Here is a 19,696-nt window from a genome sequence, read left to right on the forward strand (position 1 = left end):
TTGTTATCTTCAGTACATTGTTGATATAGTAACTGTTGGAAATTCTTATTTCCAGATCTTCATAGTTATCGAATGAGATGAATAATGCGATTGCAAAGTATATGGTAGGACTGGTTGCTATAATACACAAAAAAAAATCTTATTACATTTTAAAAAATTAAAAATATAAGTACACATTAAGAAATTATGATTTTAAAATGACAACTTACTGTATTCTAATTATAAGAAAATGACTGATAAATATTATTTCCACCAGCTTAGGATGGATATATAGGTACCTAAGCAAATAAAATATATATGTAAAATCCATATTAAAAATTTAAAAAATTTAGTTCTTACATTATAGTAGTTTAAAGTCCTATAATGATTGACATTTGTATTAATAGTACTTCATTCCTATAACATCTATATATGCTCAATAATATACTTAATTACGTATATTCAAAATAAAATAAAAGTTTAAAATAAAAATTTACAAACTTACCATAACCATTTTGCTCTCTTATGCAGAGATTTCATGAGGCACTTCATAAGACAATAGAACATTTTCTTGTAAATCTTGTAAAATTATAATGGACAATTAAACGAAGATCAAATGAAATTAGAAAACATATACTTATATTTGAACAAACCTTTTTTTTTTTTGTGAAATATTTTTCCTTTGTGCAGGTTTCTTACGAATTGAAGATGATTTCTTCAGATAAGGAAGATAGCCTTTATGACGTGCCTTTTCTGGATCATTTGTTACATGTTCAACATTGTTGCTGGTATAACTTACTTCACTAGTAACAATTGTTTCCACACTTTCACAACAAATTTACTTGGATAGATATTTCATTGCTTTATTAATCCAATTCAATACAAATTTATAACTACTCTCACTATCAACAACTATGTCTGCAACCTTAATGAAAGCAGTACAAATTTTGTTATATCTCTCTTGCTGAATGGATAAATTTTGCATACTATAATTAACTTTCACCCTACTATAGCATCTCCTCACATCTTTCATCCACCTTAATAAAATGTATATTTCTAAAAATAATTCAACACTATTACATATCGACACTGCAAGGGCATGTCCACAAGGAATCCCCTTAGACTAAAACTTTAAACAGATACTGTTAACTTCACATTCAGCTTCTTTAAAAACAACCTTAAAAATTTTTTTTTCTTACCTTGCCCATATGATTCATTGATTTTATAAATTGATCCCATAAAATCCAGTATATCACAATACATCGGTGATGTTAGTTCTTGTTGGATTTTTTTAGACTTAGAAATAGTGTATACCTATTTAACTTGCTTTTCCATCTCATATCTTGTTACATAAGAAGTCTTTTTGCTGAAACACTTGGCATTTGCTTACTATTTTGATTCAGCTTTACTTCTCAACGTATTTTCATACTGCTTCACAGGTTGCTTCATATTTGTTCTTGAGTTAACAAACTCATTAAAAAAATACATTCATACTTTCACTTCGTTGAGTTGTTAACATTCCTACCTAAAAAATTATCTTTCAAATAGCGTCGAACACAATGATGTCTTTCATCATATAAACCATTTAACTAATTGTTATCCCATAAATCATATTCATAATTATGTCATGCAAGCTTCTCAAACATAGTAGAGCTTAGCAAATCATAAACAGCAGAAAGCAACGATGAAATAAGACCTCACATTCTTTAAAAACCTCCAACTTCTCAGGCACCTTCTTCATTATATGTCGTGAACACTACCGATGTCTAGTCGTAGGAATAACATTCTTAATTGTCTTTTACATTACTTTGTCTTAGTTTGTAATAATACCAATTAGAAGAGAACCAGACATGCATAATAGATACAACTCAAATAACCACGTAAACATCTCCATATTCTCGTGTGAAATCAATCTGCATCCTAATAAACTAAACTAGCCATGATGGTGAACTATGACAAAGGAATCGAATGGCATGTGATACTTATTAGTAAGATATGTGGTATCAACTGTGATGACATCTCCAAAATATTTGTAAACTGCCCTCCAAAATACATTCTTTAATTGATCCTACTTATCCAAATCAATGATTAAAAACAAAAAAAGAACCTCTGCCATTTTGCTTGCTTTTTCTGAAATACTTTAAAATTGCCATAACATCTCATTCTCCAAGCTGTAATCGCCTTGCTTTGTCAACAAGATTTCCACGATCTTTTTCTAAGAATGAGACATTTTCATGCCTGAGACATTTTCATGCCCATCAGCTTCAACAACAATAGAATTAAAATTTTGGGCAACATTAACTCCCACATAATCATTCATTTCTATATGTTTGTTTGCACTTACACTAATTCTGCAGTTGCAAGGGAAATAGCCAGCTTTGTCTGGACTCAATTCATGATTGCATCGAAGGTTTAAAATTTGAAGAACTTATTTTCTATCTTCATTTAGAAAACCTCCTATTTTAGCATCACAAACATTTTTCAAAATAGGTTTAGGCTTCAACACATTAGTAGATCTACATTCTGAATTATCGCTAGGGCCACATGTAAATGTTGCGTATTTTACAATCTCATCACTCTCTTTCTTACTAGTTCGCACTTTCAGAGGAAACTCTTCTTATTTACCATAGGCTTTGTAAAATGTAAACATTTTCTCATGATTATCGAATAACATCCCAAGAGTTGGCTCATATTTTTTTTGTTGTACATCTTCAATCGTATGATCATTTCTAAATTTTCCATTTCTATAAAATAATTAACATTTGTATTAAGAATAAGTAATTATAAATTTTTACAAAATTTTTGTCTAGCAAAAATTTAATCCATTAAATTTCCAACAATTTAACTATAAAAAAATTCTCAATCAGCCAAGATCGAAGCATTACTAGGGATGGCAAAAATCCCCACGGGGACGGGTACTCTCGGGGATTTTCTCCATTCGGGGAGGGTATGGGGATAATTTTATACCCAATTTCTTATTCGGGGAGGGGACGGGGATGAGGTGGAATCCCCATCCCCTACCCATTTCCCCATTTTAATTTTTTAAAATTACTAGTAAATAAATAATAAAATTTAAATTATAAAATTATAAATATTGGTAAAAATAAAAAATATCAAAATATTTATATTATTAAACTTTTAGGCCTAATTAACTAATTAAAGTCCTAAATTTTTATTTAGGACATTAAAAAGACCGAGTAGATTCTAATAGCCAAACATTTTTTTTTAATTTTAATACTCTTTAAATATTTTAAACTTAAATCTATTTTTTATTTATTTTTAGATGTTATAATTACCCACAACGAATCACAATTTTAATATCTAATCTAATCTAATCTAATATTTGCTTTTGATTTGCTCCGATTTAACTATTGTGTTGTAAATGGAATAGTCCACATTTATAAAGTGCCCACGCCACCATTGAAAAAGTTAATTTTGAATCTAAATTCGATTTTATTTGTAATAATTTTGTATTAGACTATTAATTTGTTCACGATAGTTTGTAAAAGAAGTTTGTATCCCTTGCATGTTGCGTTATTTACTAATTTAATGTATGTGACTTTTGTAATAGATATTAATGTAAGATATATTTCGAACTTTACTTTTATTTGAATTTTTTATTTTAATATGATTAACACAAAATCGAAAAAAAAAATGTATTAGTTATTCGGGAATCGGGGACCCTCGGAGATCCCCAGTTATTATTCGGGGAGGAGATCATGATTCTCTCAAGTAATTCTGACGGGGACATGGAGGAGACAGGGAGGGAACGGGGACATACGCAAAATATCGGAGATGGATACGGGGAGATCGCTCCCCTCCCCTCCCCTCCCTTCCCCTCCCCATTGCCATCCCTAAGCATTACTCGCTAAAAAGGTAACCTTAGGTGCAGAAATAATATTTTGGCAGACAATATTAATTCTCCCGAATCAAGTTATCATACGAAAACTTACCATAGATCATAAAATCGAAAATTTTGTACAGAATTATCATTTATCAAAAATAACGCTTGCAAAATTGAAATTTGCACAAATTTGATTATGCACAAGAGAGAGAGAGAGATTGTTAAATGAGACCTTTGGCAATGACCGTGTCAACGTGGTGGCAACGATCATGTCATCATTAGCGGTGCCACACTGACAGCTTTGTTCGTCACTGCCTCTGTTCTTTATTGCATTATATTTTTTCGGGTAACAGATTGTTTATAAGCGTCATCGTCGGAATGCCAGCAGTGTTGAGAGCACCGTTGGTGATAAGATGCAGCTACTTTCATGGTGGTGTTGGTTTGTTTTGTCGTTTGAGAGAGGGAAAATGCTAAATCAGATGTGGTGTTGGAGTGACGAGGATGGAGATAAGCTGCTTTTGGATTTTCCCTCAATTTTTCTCTAATTTGTTATTATTTTTAAATAATAAAACGAAGAAGGAGAGTGGGCACAAAAATGACACCATGTGCTATAGTTTCTGTCGTCCCTCTCTCGTCACTTTTGCTATTTAGCAACACTTGACTCAATAACTAACTATTATTTGAGCTCATATGATAGTGACATATCATTTTTCACATTAGTTAAAATACAAATTTGGTATCTTAACTCTATAAATTTACCATTATTGAATATGTAATATCATATATTTTGAGTTATTTAAATCTATTTTTATGACTTTTTGGCAACCACCGGTTTGTTTTGATTTTTTGACAAGCAACGAAGTCTGCCTTTTAATTGTTTTTCATATGAGATTTATATCACATTGATTTAATGTATTGAAGCAAGATTTTGGTGTCAAAAATGCTTCTGTAGCTTAACCCAATGCTTTAGCTGATCATTTTCACATAAGTAAAATACCTCATCCATTTATATTCAAGATCATAAGAAGTATCTATCAATTTTTCACAATAAAGTTAAAAATATGTATCATAAAACCAAAGTCTATACATTAAATATTTAGAAGACAGCACTTCATAGTTGAAAATAAACCACAGAAAAGATTAATTTGGATTATGTTTACAAAAGCTCATTCTGCAGTTAGCAATGTTTGATAGACCACAAAAGGTTATTATTCTTCATCATCATCGTCATGCTGTCTCCGATGCATGGTGTTCCCGTTAACGTCAGAAGCAAGTTCGGCTTCAATGGCCTTGGAAGGCAACCTCTCGTATGTTCTTGATCTTGATGGAAGAAGCTTGCAATGCCCAAAAGTAAGAATCTGGCTGAGTTTCTCATAGCCCAACTTCTGCTGAATATATACCGCTGCTGCAAGAAAAACTGCAGTAATGGGTATGGCAACATCCCCAAACTTGGAGTAAAAATCCAGATTTGGGTTCGCAAACTCATATTCATCAGCAAAATAAGGATTTGGAACAGGAGATCGTGTGTAATCATATACATGAGGGAGCAGTCTGACCACTGTTATGCCAATGAAATAGAGTTTTCGCAGTGGCTTACAATCTGTCTGCCAAAGAAAGTTACCAATAACTTGAGGCAGTAAGAAAAAATCTTGAACAAGACCAACATACTCCTCTAGTTCAGTTTCCCACATGCTCTTACTTGTCGAATCTATGAACTTCTCTGTTCGAATTGCAGAGTGAATGATCAAAACAAGTATATAACCAGTAACATGTATTGCCGAAGTAGTAAGAAGCACCAGCTTGTCACTCGGGACACGGTGAGGTTCATTAGGGCTCCGTGAAAGCAATCTGACACGTGATTTCCACACCTTTTGCATGAGCCTTAGTGTGAGTAGAAATGATACCATTACTAGGAGCTTCACTGTATAATCAATCACTTGGAACAACTGATTTTTCTCAAGGTTGTATGATGTGTTCTCATATTCAGAATCCTTTCTCTTGAAGAGAGCTTCAGCCCCTGTGATCAAGGGAAGACTATACCCAAGAGCTTGGACACCCAGCATGACAAGAGACATGAAAGGATTGGAATCCAAATTATGCTTGACGCAAAACAACTGGCTCAAAATGCAAGCAATTGCAAATGAGAGTGTCACGATCCGAAGAATCCCCTCAACACCCCTCCGAGAAAGGATGTCTTCTCTCTGCTTCCTGTACATAACAGGAAGTGTTTGGAACTTAATTGTCTTAAAATGGAGGGGATCATCATCGTTCCTTTGGCTGGCAATATATATCTTAGCAGTTGGATTGACCAACCACCGAGATGTTGTGGGGGGGTATGAGACTACCACTTCAATTAAACAATCCAACCCAGCTTCAAGATCCATGCTGTCAAATAATATCTTCCACGAGGCTCTGACATCCCTGCAACCAACTAGATACATCTTTCCAACGTGTGGATCATAAAGACCCTCCAAAAAAAGCACAGAGAAATTGCTATAAGATTTTTCAGTGATTGAGAGTTGAGCTGATACATTCAGAAGGAGCTGCTTTTCAGTATACTCAGCTTTAGTGTGGTAGTGAGTCTCCTCTTCCCTGGTGGAAAAATTCCGTGAAGACCAGTAGTGCCCGAACAGGGGGCCAAGTGTTATAATTTCCATCTGAATGTCAGTTCTTGGCAGGCGAGCTTTAGGTAATGGATCTGGAATTGCAGAGATGTGAAGAGTCAGATCTTCTGAAAGAAGAGAAAGACTAGATAAAAGTCCATCCGCATCTTCCAGTCTGGGGAATTGAAGTAAGGATTTCTTGACAATGGTTCCAAAGCTGAAGGGCTCATTTTTTTCTAGGACAATACCAGCTTTATCAATTTTAGAGTAACTGTAATGGGGATTGGAGGTTCTAAAATAATTCCACAACTCGGTAGGCTGTACAAACTTCTCAAATGCTAAAGGGAAATATGACAAACTACTTTTATTGATGCTGGAAAAACTCCCAACGATTATGCTTCGTTGCTTAATGGAAAATGAAGTAGGAATGTACATACAGATCTGAGAGTTGCAGCTACTCCCTTCGGCATTTACAAGACCAACACAACCAACCATGCAGAGTTGTCCGCTAGAAGACTTCCAGAGTCCCTCAGCGGCAAGAGTCATGTTGCTTATCCCAGATCTCAATGTAGCAGCATACTGCATTGCTGATGGAGGGGCAGCCCAAAACACTGCTGCAACCTTCGCTGAGCTGGAATTTCCCTTTCCATATGTTTGTTCACACTTAACATTTTGCATGAAAATTTTAACATCTTTAAAGCTCCCATCAGTTGCTTGAATCTCTTTATTTAATCCAAATGGACCCATTTTACTGCAGAAATTGTCCGTGCCGTTGCATTTCCAGTTTGGCACGACAGTGAAAGCCCCTTCATTAATAACTTGCTGAAGAACTTCACAAAATCCAATTCCTTTATAGATATCAATGCCACCTTTCATGAAGCTATCTTCAATAGGATATGGATCGCATGCCTTTGAAACAATTTTGTCAGCACCAAATTCATACCGTGCTGACCTGCCACGTTGGGACAAAATGTGAACTTTGTCAAAGTACTTGGGATTTGACTTCGGGTTTAAACTGCTCATCTCCCCTTTTATCACCATATTGGTCAGTGTGAAGGTCAATGGAAAATGAAGCACAAGAAGAATTTGATCATCTTGCAAGAGAGGTGGCTGGTAATAACTTGGACCAGAGCCCTTCATCCACTCCCATGGATTATTGGATTCAGACTCCCGAGATGGCAACATTGCAGTACCCAGCAAACACAACACTATTTCACCTCCATTCTTCTTAGATTCAGTATATATCCCTTGAAACAACATCGTAAGTTGAGTATGATTTGGCCACATCTGAAACTGAGGGTTCCCCCCATAAGGTCTCTCAGCAAAAGATTCATCTAGTGTTATGCCCATATACAATTCACCACTAACACCAACATACTTCTTTGATCGATGGTCACGATCAACATCCATAACCCAGAATGAAGCTATTTTCTCAGGGGTTCGAGGCGAGTCCTTCCTTACATCACTATCATCAAATGGCATAATAGGGGCGACCCCCATCTCCTGCTCCCAATCACCAAACACAAAGTTGACCTCATCTCTGATCCTATAAATCCTATCGCTTTCAGCTCTCAATTCAGTAGCAGAAGATAAAACAGAACTACAATGTTTCTTCACTTCATCAGTCCTATCATAATTGTAAGTCACCTGAGATCGGTCACTCACAAGGGCAGAATCCGGATATGATTCTTGGAGCCCAGAAACCAACGATCCATACACAGTACAAACAACAATAAACAAAAGCAGTATCTTCATAATTCCAAAATCTCAACTTGCAATCACTCTTTTCAATATTTGCCAGCTACCCAGTTACTATGAACACACAAGCTGTCATACAAAAGTTGAAATTTTTTATCCTCACCCACAAAACTTCATCATACAAATCATCCAAAGAAGACAATCAACCAATGGAAGATAAATGTGTATGGTAACAATGGCCAAGATAAGATAGAGCTGATAGTTGGGTGGGGGTGATAGTGCAAAATTTGTTAATTTATTTGATCAGTGAAAAACTTACCTGATAATGGGTTTCTGCTTTGCATGTTCTTGCAAAGATTTCAAGGAAGATTGAGTTACAACAAGTGAGCCTGACCAAAATGCAAAGCCTGGATTGGATCTTCAGTTAAGAACGAAAGAGAAGGACAGACAGGAGTGAAGTTGAAGTTTATGAAAGTGGAGTTGGTGTAACAGATTTAATTAAATACTCATCACTAATTTTAATTTGTTTTCTTTTTTTTTTTCTATTTTTGGTGTTAAAGTTCTATTCTATTCCAATTGTCTTTTTTAAAAAAATAATTAAATATTTAAATGGAAGTCTAATTATAGAAGCATTAGAAGTTTGTCAGTGAGTTGTCATGTAAGAGATGTAACTCAGTTAAAATTAAACTTTAAATAATAAAAATTAGAAAGTAAATCAATTACGCATTGCCAATTTTTAATGGAAACGTGGAAGAGAAGAAAATTATCGATCCGGATTTGAAATAAGTTGGAGAAATTTATTCATTTTTATTAAATTAAAAAAACAATAATTAATTTCGCATGGCGTTCAGGCATCGTATGAGCGCGTGTACGATTTTTTGGAATCTGAAACAAGACAGTGGACCACATAATGATATACTGTCAAAGTCTCGAGTCTTCCACTAGTTACTTATAAAAAAAATTAAAAAAATTAAGAAAATTAAATTCTTAATTACAGACAAACTTAAGATTTTATTCATATGTAATCTCCGATTATCACGATTAATTGATTCTTTAATGGAACACCGACAAAAATGTTGGGAGTTTTTTTTTTTTTCTTGAGAAAAAAAAAATAATTAATTGCTAAAGAGTTTAAATAATCTTTTTTTTTAAAAAGGAGTGAAAAATGCCCGAGCAGGGCCATATAGACTTTGGGCCAAACTCTAACAGGCAGCTTCCAAGTTCCAAATGGCTCTGTTCAAAACTTTCATAGCTCCGTTTCAATTAACATCTTTAAGTTGCGTTATATTACTAATTTTGTGTTACTTATAGAACTTAAGAGTAGATGTCATTCTGCTTCTTTTGAACCCATGAAAAGTTTCTGATTTTCTTTACATTGATTTTGCTTGAAACAGAACAATCCCCTGTTAAATTTGAAGAACAGAATCGACACGTATTGTTCTTTGATCCATTAATCCAAATAAAGCTAACCACTTTTGTTTTTTTCATTCATCAATGGGAAAGCATACATAAATTTTTTGGTATCTATGAGATTCTAAAAATCAATCAAGTACATAATTTACGCGAGCCTTTTATTTTTTGAGAGTACACAATTAAGGAACTGAATCATCCATGTCTTCAGCAGAAGATTTGGACCAAAATTTGGAGACCCCAAATCTAGAACACTCCATGCCCCTCAATTTCAGCAACAGAAACAGCAAAATCCCGCAGCAAAACCCCAATGCAGCACTAGAACCAGTCAATGAAACTGCAGCACAAACCAACATCACAAAAGACTCCTCTTTAGTATTCATATCTCTCGACGCCATAGCCAATTCTATCCCCGCAAACAACAACAGCACCCCAAGAATCCCAATCGGAAACTGCCCCAGAATCCTCACGAACGAATTCCCAAACACCAACCCAATCGCCAGCTTCCCCAGCCCCAAGAACACTACAGCCATTCCACTCCTAGCACCAAACCTGTACTGCCCAGCTAGCCCCCCGGCCCCATGACAAACCGGCATTGCACCAAACCAGCAACCAACAAAATTCATCACACCAACACTGATAGAAACCTTCGTTGCGGACAATTCCTCGCGATCAGGAAACAGATCCCCTGATAATTTACACACAGCAATCACCGAGTTCAAAACAGACAATGGTATCTGAGGAATTGCCGCTCTGAGAAACCCAACTTTCCAATCATCCCATGTAATCTTTAACACACTAATCTCGGACGGGCCAAATCTAAGATCATTAAAGATTGTGGGATCACGAATGAAACAGAGTATCAAACCAAGCAAAAACACAACAAGAGCTGCGGGTATTGCCGACAGAATTCTCAAACGTGTATGCAGCCTAAGCCTACGTCCGCTATCATTAACATCATCAGTATTATCAATATCAAATTCTTGATTATGGGTACCGTAATCGCCGGAGCCGGTGGTGAGGACCAAGAAGAGGATAGCTGTGAGGGCGAGGAGGAGGCCGTCGAGGCCAAGCCAGGGGCGAGAGGAAGTGGACTTAGAGGTGGCGAAATCTTGATTGAAGCGGACGTATTTGATGGCGGTGAAGGCGAAGGAGAGGCCCTGGGAGAGCTGGACGCCGCGGACGACGGGGAGGGGGATGAAGCGGTAGAAGAAGGACATGAGGCCGGTGAGGCCGAGGAGGAAGAGGGTGGCGGCGGTGCAGAGGCCGGCGGCGGCTATCTGGGAGGTGGTGAGGTGGGGGGATTCGGAGACGGCGACGGCGGCGATGGACTTCATGGGTTGGACGGGCATGGGGAGGCCGAAGAGGAGGCCGGTGGCGATGTTGTAGAGGGATGTGAAGATGAGGGTCGTCGAGAGGTCCAGGTTTGAGACGAGGGTAAGGGTGAGGACTATGGGGATGAAGGTGCCCAGATCGCCTACCGCGCCGGACAGCTCCGACACGAGGCTGTGTTTGCGGCGGCCGGGGCGGTGGTTGTGGTGGACGAGAGGCGCTGTGGTGGTGGGTGTTTGCTGTCGTTGTTCTTCCATGGAGTGGTGGTGAATTGGTGATGGTTGGATCACTGAAAGTATTGAGTTTCAGAGTTCGTGAAGTGGAAGTTGTGGGCTTTCAAAGTGTAAGTGTGCAGCGATTATCTAAAGCTCGAAGGTGCACTTTCCAAGTCTCGATTGGATTTTTTTTTAACCATATGAAAGTGCAGTAAGTATCAGCATATTTTATCGTATATTCCAAGTACTGACCACGGATGCAATAGAGGCGTCTACGTTTGTTGAATGTTAGTTTGGGCTCGTCGCTGACGTGAAAAGCTATTTAGATTAAATATAAAATGCGGCTCTTCAAGCATTCCTTGGGGTGGGTTTTTTCTTCCCATTCTTTTTCAATCAAACAACACACTTCACATCAAAACGCTGGCAAGTTAACAACAAAGGCATTGAATTGAAGCCCGGCTTCAAAGCATTATTAAGCCCTGAAGACAATCAAAAGGCTCGTTCACGGGGTCATCGATACCCTTTTCACCTTATTTTCTCTCTTTCTCTCTTCCTTTTATTTCTCTCCTCTTCTCTCATTTCTTTCAACTAAATATGGACTTAATGTATACACTATACATGAATGTCATCGATGAAGTTTTCGATGATATAATATCTTGTATGGTGAAATTTGGCTTTGAATCTAGAGATGCTTGGAGTTGGGGACCCCAAATGAGCAAGTGCCAAATTCTAGCAGGGCAGTCCAAATAGGTTAACAGGATAACATTAGCAGGTAGCATTAGCGGGACCCATTTGCACAAGAATGCAAGTTTCTTTAATTGCACGCAATTCAGATTTTTACATTATTCGGATACATTCTCCTTGTCTCTGTCAAACCAACTCAGCATTGGTAATTTTTTTAACTAAAATATGAGGGAAGTGATAAAATTCTATAGAGGTGTTTCTAGATGATAATATTTATTTTGTTGCTTTATAATTTCTTCATATTATTGAATTTTGTCCAGAGCTCAAGCCTCGAGTTAATATTGGGGCCAATAAGCCCTGCCAAGGCCAAAACTACGGACACGTCCAAAGTTTGTGGAGGTGTACTTGGTGCGTCAAGAACTTTATGCTATCTCTTTCGTCTATATTTGTTTTAGTTCAAACTATAACGGTGAAATAAATCATTTCTACTTTAATTATAGCAGAAGTGCAACTAAATCATTTTTTATTTTTTATTTTTTAAAAATTATTGAACACTTAACTATATGGTGATGATTTTTAATAGGCAAATTTTCATATAGCGGAAGGTGCTATTTGATTAATCCACGCAGGTCATAACTCAATAATATTTATAAAAAATTATTAAATTATATCATGTGTTCTATTACCTACTATACGATGAGTATTTCTCAAATTTATTCATACTAAATTTTTAAATTCAAATATGAAATCATAAGTTACATAACAAATATTCTCTTAAAAATGATATCGTCATTCTATAAATTAAAAATATTGATACTAGTCTAGATATAATACGATTAGAAGTTATGTTGTTGGTAACTTTGAAAGTTGAATTCTCAATCAAATAACGGTCCATTGAAATAAAAGAGAGAAGTTAATGAGTCTTATGATAGACGGAATCCGAAAGGGTATTTTGGTCTTTAAGAAAACACATGCGCCGGAAGCAGGTGATGGACCGAAACTTACGGTTGTCAAAATATTAAATAACGGGGGGGCCCAGGCTATCTAGTAGCCGTTACGCACCCACCGCTTGCCACGTGGCACCAAAATCTTTTTGGCTCTTTCTTAATTTCCCTTAACAAGCCTTTTGAAACCAAATTCGACCGTTAGCTCCTCTGTTTCTATTTTCTAATAGAACATCGTCAACTCTGTCTATACAACAGCAACTTATAGAAGAGAAAAATCAAAATCAACAGAAACAATGGCTGCCGATTACGCATTCACCGAAGATGATATGGCGGTCGACGAGGGTCTCGGATACCCCAAAGCCTACGCCAAGATCTGCAGAGACCGTTCTGCTTCTGGTGTTGGCTTGTGCAGCCATGGCCCTCCATTTTGTTTCACTCCTTATCCTTTGCAGGAAGATGAGGTGAGTCAAAAACAAAAATCTTCTTAGTTGGGTAGAAAGTGAAGGAAAGTTTAGGAAGCTTGAAACGGCTATCTGGGTGTGGTTTGTTTTGGTGTTATTGATTGAAAGAAAATAATTTTACAATATCATCTTGGTTATTGCAGAGTTCGAGAGCTAAACAATTGGAAAAGATGTTTCCAGTTATCGATCCAAAGGCGAAACCAACGGCTAAGCCTAAGATATTTCTGAGTCTCCTGTGGAAACAACTCAACCATCTTGGGTAATTAACAACTAAAGCCTATAAAATTTCAGCAAACGTGATCAATGTTGAAGCTGTTAGAGTTTCGTTTTTGTTTCAACTTTTCTCGAATTGCAGGAATGCTGGCTTTGATCCTGCGGTGATTCGAGTAGATCCATATGGGAATGTTTTGTACTATCATGCTGATTCTGCTTCTCCTCTTGCTTGGGAAATTGATCACTGGTTTCCTTGCTCAAGTAAAAATATTATTTATTGAGCCTTAATTATATCTCAATGTTACTATATATGACACATTAGTGTTTAATTTGTTGCATCATTGTGGACTTTAAGGAGGAGGATTGACTGTGCCTAGCAATCTAAGGATACTGCAATGGCAAGTGTGCAAAAGGAAGCATAACAAACCTGAGTTTGTTGTTCCATGGTGGGATTTGCAGCTGGGTATATCTGTAAACCAGTTCTTATCAGTCTTTGCTTCTTCGAACTCCGACTTCAGGTTTGTGTATCCCTCATTTTCTTCATTTGATGCATATTGTTGCCTAACCTGAATGTCGATGACAAATTTTTGTTCACTGTTCTGGCAGGCACAGGGCATTTTCATACTTGTTCTTGGAAGGTGAAAATGAAGAAATAAACGCCTCACAAACTGTTGAATCGCATAGTTTTCCGCAGCATTTTGTTGAATCAAAAAGGAAATTAGGCCTTGCTCCTGCTGGTATTGTTGTATCTCGAAGGGAACTGCGTGATTCTGCATTGACATTGAGATCCTTGGACTATAATAGGCAGATAAGGTCAAGCTCTCCTGCAATTGGTAAGCACATGAAATATCGAACAACTAACTTTGTTTCTCTACATGCATTTGACTTTGGATTTCATTAGATAAAGACTTGTATTGTTTTCATTGTGTTAGCTTCAAGAAAAGTGAAACCTGGTGTCTTGAAAGAAAATGAAACCCCGGACTTTGTTACAAACCCATATCAAGCCATTGTTGCTGCAAGGGATTCCTTGAAACAAAGAGAAGAAACTCAAAAGATGCAAATGGAAATACAGAAATTGAATGAGGAAGTGACTGATATGAGGAGAGCAAATGATGAAGAAAAGCTTGATATTCAAGACCTGGAGTTGGAGCTGATAAAGCGAAGGAGAAGAGCAGAGAAGTGCAGGCAGCTAGCAGAAGCACAATCTTCATATAGAACAATGCTAGAGAAGATGATTAGAGATGCTATGCACCAGTAAGATTATCAACGTGACGTGCCTTTCACTTAATGTTGAATCTCGATGTGTCCATATTGTTCATTATTCAAAAATTGATGTATCATTTGTTTTGTAGGAGTGTCATTTACAAGGAACAAGTAAGACTGAATCAGGTGGCTACTAACGCGCTTATGGCAAGACTTGAAGCACAGAAAGCAATCTGTGATTCTGCAGAGAAGGATCTCCACAAGAAATTCAAACAACGAGAAGAGATTGAGAAGCAGTTAAGGCCAGAGAGGGAACACGCAAGGAAGAGATCAAGAATGGATGATACATTATTTGAAGAGAAGGACAGTAGATCAGTTCTTTATCTACCAGGAGTCAAGCAAAGAACACCTATACACAAAGAACTGAGAGTGTTTTTGGAGGAGGAACAAAAAGCATCAGAAGCTGGCCTGTCTTCAAACGAAGAACGAAGGAATGAAGAAGTTGAAGAGGAACCGCCAAAACTTGGAATAAATTTTGCTAATGAAAAACATGAGGAGCATGATAAATCCATTGTTGCCTTTGAGGAGTACCCCATTGAGGATCAGCTTAAGAGACTAGAAATTGGGGAGGAGAAAAGACAGAGGCTGCAATTCCCAGTTCTTCGAGAACCAGAGATACAGAAAGTGGAAGAGGAAGAGGAAGAGATCAGAAAGGAGCGCGGAAAAGGGAATGTTGAGAGGTGGCTGCAAATGCTGTTAGAGAACACTCAAGAAGAGACGGATCCTCAAGCAACTAATGAAAACAAGACAAGCAGGACCGACGACATAATCAAAAAGCTGGATGAGAAGTATCCACAGAAAGACAGATCAAGCGTAACACAAGAACCTGAGAAGCAGCAGATTGTCGTAGAGAAGGAAGCACGGAAGTTGGAAGAAGAGATCACAGAGATAGAGCCTGCAGAAACAGTGACAGAGAAAAGCAATGTAGTGGAACAAATTAGTATTGTTGAAGGAGTTGGAAGTCGTAAGAGCTTTGAAGTGAGGGAAAGAACAGAGAAGCACGGAAAGGAGAAATCATTAGGAAGGTCTGAGAGTGCCAGGGCCTTTCACAGAATCCCATCTTCTCCATCTTTGATTTTGAAAAAGGGAGTGGACTGCATACGCAAGAAGCCGATTGTTATGGATGATGATGATGGTAGTGAGTTTCATGCTGCAGGGAACACTTTCATCAAGTCATCTATCAAGACAATCAAGAAGGCAGTGAAGATATGATGAGTTCAATTTCATTATTTTCATTTAATCATTTATTTATTTATTTATTTATGAGGCTTCTTAAGCTGAATAATTGAGTGAATTGCTTACGGTTTGCAGTGTGTATAAGATTTGATTGTGCTGGATGATAACAGCTTCTTGTTTTATAAATAAATACGGTTTCAGTGATAGTATTTTCGGCCATGTTATGTCGGGATTCTCAAACAGTGATAGTGATGATATTTTTTTTCTAGAATTTGGCTATGTTATATGTTGAAAAAGAAATTTGCATCTCTAAAATTTAGAATCAACAATGAGTTTGCCAGCAACAAATAATGGAATGAACTGGTAAGTAAATAGGCAGCGGAGGCTGATAATAATCACCTTTTTTTCAAGATGATAATAACCGATTGGACCATTTAGCTTGTCAATGTATCGCCATCTTACTTAAGCAAGACTGAATTATCATGAGTCCGTGATATTCATCAGGTCTCAATTCACAAGAAGATGATAAAGCTTGTAAGAACACAGAATGAAATCAAATCTACACAATTTTCATTTCATACACTAAGGTAAATTCTACTATATTTCACATGAAATATACATAAATAAAAAGAATAGCACTTTACCTACCTCGCACAACAATCTTGTTTAAATTATATTTTCCCTTTTGGCAGCAAGAATACAGTGACGCTATATCCATTGGGTGCATACATAAAAGTACTACACGATACCTTGATGTCAGTTCCATAATCAAAGGGTGTGCAGTAAATTGAACAGCAAACCAGCTTCTTTCCTTTTCAAGACTGCTGGTTAAAGCGAGCTGAATAACTGTTCATCAGTGTTTCAAGCTCTTGGTGTTGGGACTACGATGTTCTCTGCTTTGCTTGGAATCCTACAATTTAGTTCAAGGGGCCAGCCACTGCCCAAGTGTACAAGTTTCACCACAACCCTGAAACTCTCATCCTGTATTTTTGTACAAGTTATAGAATGCTTAAAAAAAATCTTTAGCTCTCTGACCTGTCTAGTCTTCCCCAGTAACCCTCATCACCACAAGAGCAGGTTCCATCCTTGAAGTGGTGAAAATGTTCAGTATCCCTAACAAAAATGTCTCTGCGTACAATCTTGGAGATGAACTTGACAGTGTTGTGACAACTTTGGCATGTATAGAGATTCTTTGTAACCCAAATAGGCATCCCCGGGGCAGTATTTATGAGGCCAAATGCCACAGCCAACATCTCACTGTGACCACAAAAGATCTCAGCTTTTGAAGCTTCACTTTTGTCCATAGACACATATTCTGAACCAGCAAAACCAACTGCTTTCATTTTCTCATAAAATCCCTCCAAAACTGAATTTATTTCCTTTATTTGAGGGTGGAAATTGTCACCACTAAGGAAAGCATGAACTTCTCCTTTCACTTCCACCCAACTGCACCCAGGATCAATAGTCAACCCTTTCTCTCTCATCAACCTTCTTACTTTTGCAACTTCATCCCATTTCCCACTTGCAGCATAGAGATTACACAAGAGAACGTAATACCCAACATGTCTCGTATCAGTTTCAAAAATATGCCCAGCCGCAAGTTCCCCAAGCTCAAGCCATCGATGAATCCTGCATGCATTTAGTAAGGCTCCCCATATGGCTGCATCTGGCTTCATTGGCATTTTCTGAATAAACCCATAAGCTTCCTCCAATTGCCCTGCACGGCCAAGTAAATCAACGATGCAAGCATAATGTCTCAGATTTGGGGTGACGGAGTATACTTGTTTCATGCTATTAAAAAGCTCTAAACCTTCAGTCACCATTCCAGATCTACTACAAGCACATAAAAGTGCAATAAATGTAACCTCATCAGGATTTACCTTAGAATCTATCATTTTACGGAAGAACTCTTCGGCTAATGCCCCTTGTCCCCGCTCTGCATAACCTGTCAACAAAATATTCCAAGCAGAAACATCCCTTTCGTTCGAGTTAAATTGGTTCCAAGCAGGTTTCATCCTTCCACACCTTACATACATGTCTAGAAGTGCATTTGGTAGAAAACCATCGAATGCTACCCCAATTCTTAATGCATGGGCATGAATCTCTTTGCCACACATTAAAGCTCCTATTCTAGCACATGCAGAGAGGATGGAGACTAAGGTAACAGAGTTTGGTTTCAAATTCAACATCATTTTCCGAAAGAAAATCAATGCTTCAAAGGACCGGTTATTGAGTCGAAGCCCAAGGATTATTGAAGTCCAAGATATCACATTCTTGTCTGGAATTTGGTGGAACACTTCCAAGGCCTTATCAATGCATTTACACTTGGAATACATATCTATAAGTGTGTTTGCAATAATTATGTATGATATTAACCCTGTCCTCATAGCGAGCTGATGAAGCTTAATACCCAGATCCAAGTTTCCTAAACAAGCACAGGCAGATAGAACACTAGCTATAGTAATTTCATCAGGCATGCTACCCTCTGCCTCCATCATTTGATAAGTTTCCACAGCTTTATCAGGTAGCACACTACCTTCATAACATGATATCATTGTTGTCCATGATACTACATCCTTAGATTCCATTCGACTAAAAACTTTTTCTCCTTCCTCCCTGTTCCCAAAACTCAAATACATTTTAATCAATGGATTACACACCGAAACGTCATCAGAAAACCCCATTTTGATTACATATCCATGCACCTCCCTCCCTAACTTCTCATCACCGAGAAGCTCAGATGCAGAAATCACGCTACTCAGGGTCATGAAATCCGGATCAACCAAAACTTCCCTCATCATAATAAACAACATCAACCCTTTCATATATTCTCCATTCTCAAAATACCCTGAAATCATTGCATTCCAAGATATCCTATCTCTCTTAGGCATTCCATCAAAGACCAACCTTGCCCTCACCAAATCACCACACTTCACATACATGGTTATCAAAGCATTAACAACATCGACATCAGCCTCATACCCAAACCTAATCACATGAACATGAACTTCTTTTCCTCTCTTTAAGTCCGGCACACCGCCACAAGTCCGCAAAACACATGGAAAAGTATACACGTCAGGTTTAACACCACCAACCCAAAACATCCTCTGATACAAAGACAACGCCTCATCAAAAAACCCCGCTTTCGCATACCCACCAATCAACACATTCCAAGAAAACAAATCTCTATCACACATTTTACCAAACACATACCACGCATGACCCAAATCACCAAACTTCACAAACATACTTAAAAATGCATTTCCGAGCCTAACACTCAAATGGCTCATTGTTTTTGACACAACAGAATGCAAATATAACCCCTCATCATAACCTCTCTTCCACTCACATAACCTAACCAGATTAACTAAAGCATCTTCATCCACACAAATGTTCAGTTCTTGCATTGAGTCTAAATACTTTAAAGCTTGTTCTAAGGACCCATTGAGGCAAAGTTCATTTAAACGTGAGTTTGGGTTTTTAGTTGCGATTGAACTGGTGTTTTGGGTGTTGAGTACTTGGACACTTTGAGCATTTTTTGAGGAGAAATGGCGAGTTTTGGGTTTAAAATAGAAGGAGGTTTCGGGTATTCGTGTTTTAGGGTTTCGAAGGTTTTGGCGAAGAGGGGTTTGTGAGGTTTTAGCACAGAAAGCCATTGTCATTGAAGATAGAGAGCATAGTTGGGTTTTTGTCTGGGGTTTAAGAGTCAGAAGATAAGTTCGAAAATACTTGCAGTGGTTTACTATTAAAAGATAACGATGATTTTAGCTTTTGTCTTATTCTGCTTTTGCTTCCGTCATGCTTAGTACTTATTATTTTTTATGCGGAGTGTTTCATCCGAATTTTCATCTTCTTCGAACTATTAAGTGGT

The 19,696-nt window shown here is 37.4% G+C and overlaps 4 protein-coding genes across 4 annotated transcripts; 1 reads left to right on the plus strand and 3 right to left on the minus strand.

Moving 5' to 3' along the window:
* Positions 1-4,953: 4,953 nt before the first annotated feature.
* On the minus strand, positions 4,954-8,612 carry LOC18036635. Its single transcript, XM_024180294.1, has 2 exons — positions 8,444-8,612; positions 4,954-8,253 (listed from the first exon to the last, which is right to left on the minus strand). The coding sequence occupies exon 2, from the start codon at positions 8,179-8,181 to the stop codon at positions 5,032-5,034; it is 3,150 nt and encodes a 1,049-aa protein (XP_024036062.1). The 5' UTR covers positions 8,182-8,253; positions 8,444-8,612; the 3' UTR covers positions 4,954-5,031.
* A 962-nt stretch (positions 8,613-9,574) lies between these two features.
* Positions 9,575-11,610, minus strand: LOC18037785 (molybdate transporter 2). Its single transcript, XM_006427084.2, has one exon. It carries the CDS (start codon positions 11,121-11,123, stop codon positions 9,717-9,719), a length of 1,407 nt encoding a protein of 468 aa, XP_006427147.1. The 5' UTR covers positions 11,124-11,610; the 3' UTR covers positions 9,575-9,716.
* Positions 11,611-12,746: 1,136 nt separating this feature from the next.
* LOC18037786 (trichohyalin) lies at positions 12,747-16,036 on the plus strand. Its single transcript, XM_006427085.2, has 7 exons — positions 12,747-13,173; positions 13,317-13,432; positions 13,529-13,647; positions 13,742-13,904; positions 13,993-14,219; positions 14,319-14,640; positions 14,739-16,036. Exons 1-7 carry the CDS (start codon positions 13,006-13,008, stop codon positions 15,859-15,861), a joined length of 2,238 nt encoding a protein of 745 aa, XP_006427148.1. The 5' UTR covers positions 12,747-13,005; the 3' UTR covers positions 15,862-16,036.
* Positions 16,037-16,373: 337 nt separating this feature from the next.
* On the minus strand, positions 16,374-19,541 carry LOC18037758 (pentatricopeptide repeat-containing protein At1g15510, chloroplastic). Its single transcript, XM_006427086.2, has one exon. It carries the CDS (start codon positions 19,485-19,487, stop codon positions 16,848-16,850), a length of 2,640 nt encoding a protein of 879 aa, XP_006427149.2. The 5' UTR covers positions 19,488-19,541; the 3' UTR covers positions 16,374-16,847.
* Between the last annotated feature and the right edge of the window lie 155 nt (positions 19,542-19,696).

This window comes from Citrus clementina, unplaced genomic scaffold (genome assembly GCF_000493195.1).
Source record: "Citrus clementina cultivar Clemenules unplaced genomic scaffold, Citrus_clementina_v1.0 scaffold_7, whole genome shotgun sequence".
Classification (NCBI taxonomy): Eukaryota; Viridiplantae; Streptophyta; class Magnoliopsida; order Sapindales; family Rutaceae; genus Citrus; species Citrus x clementina.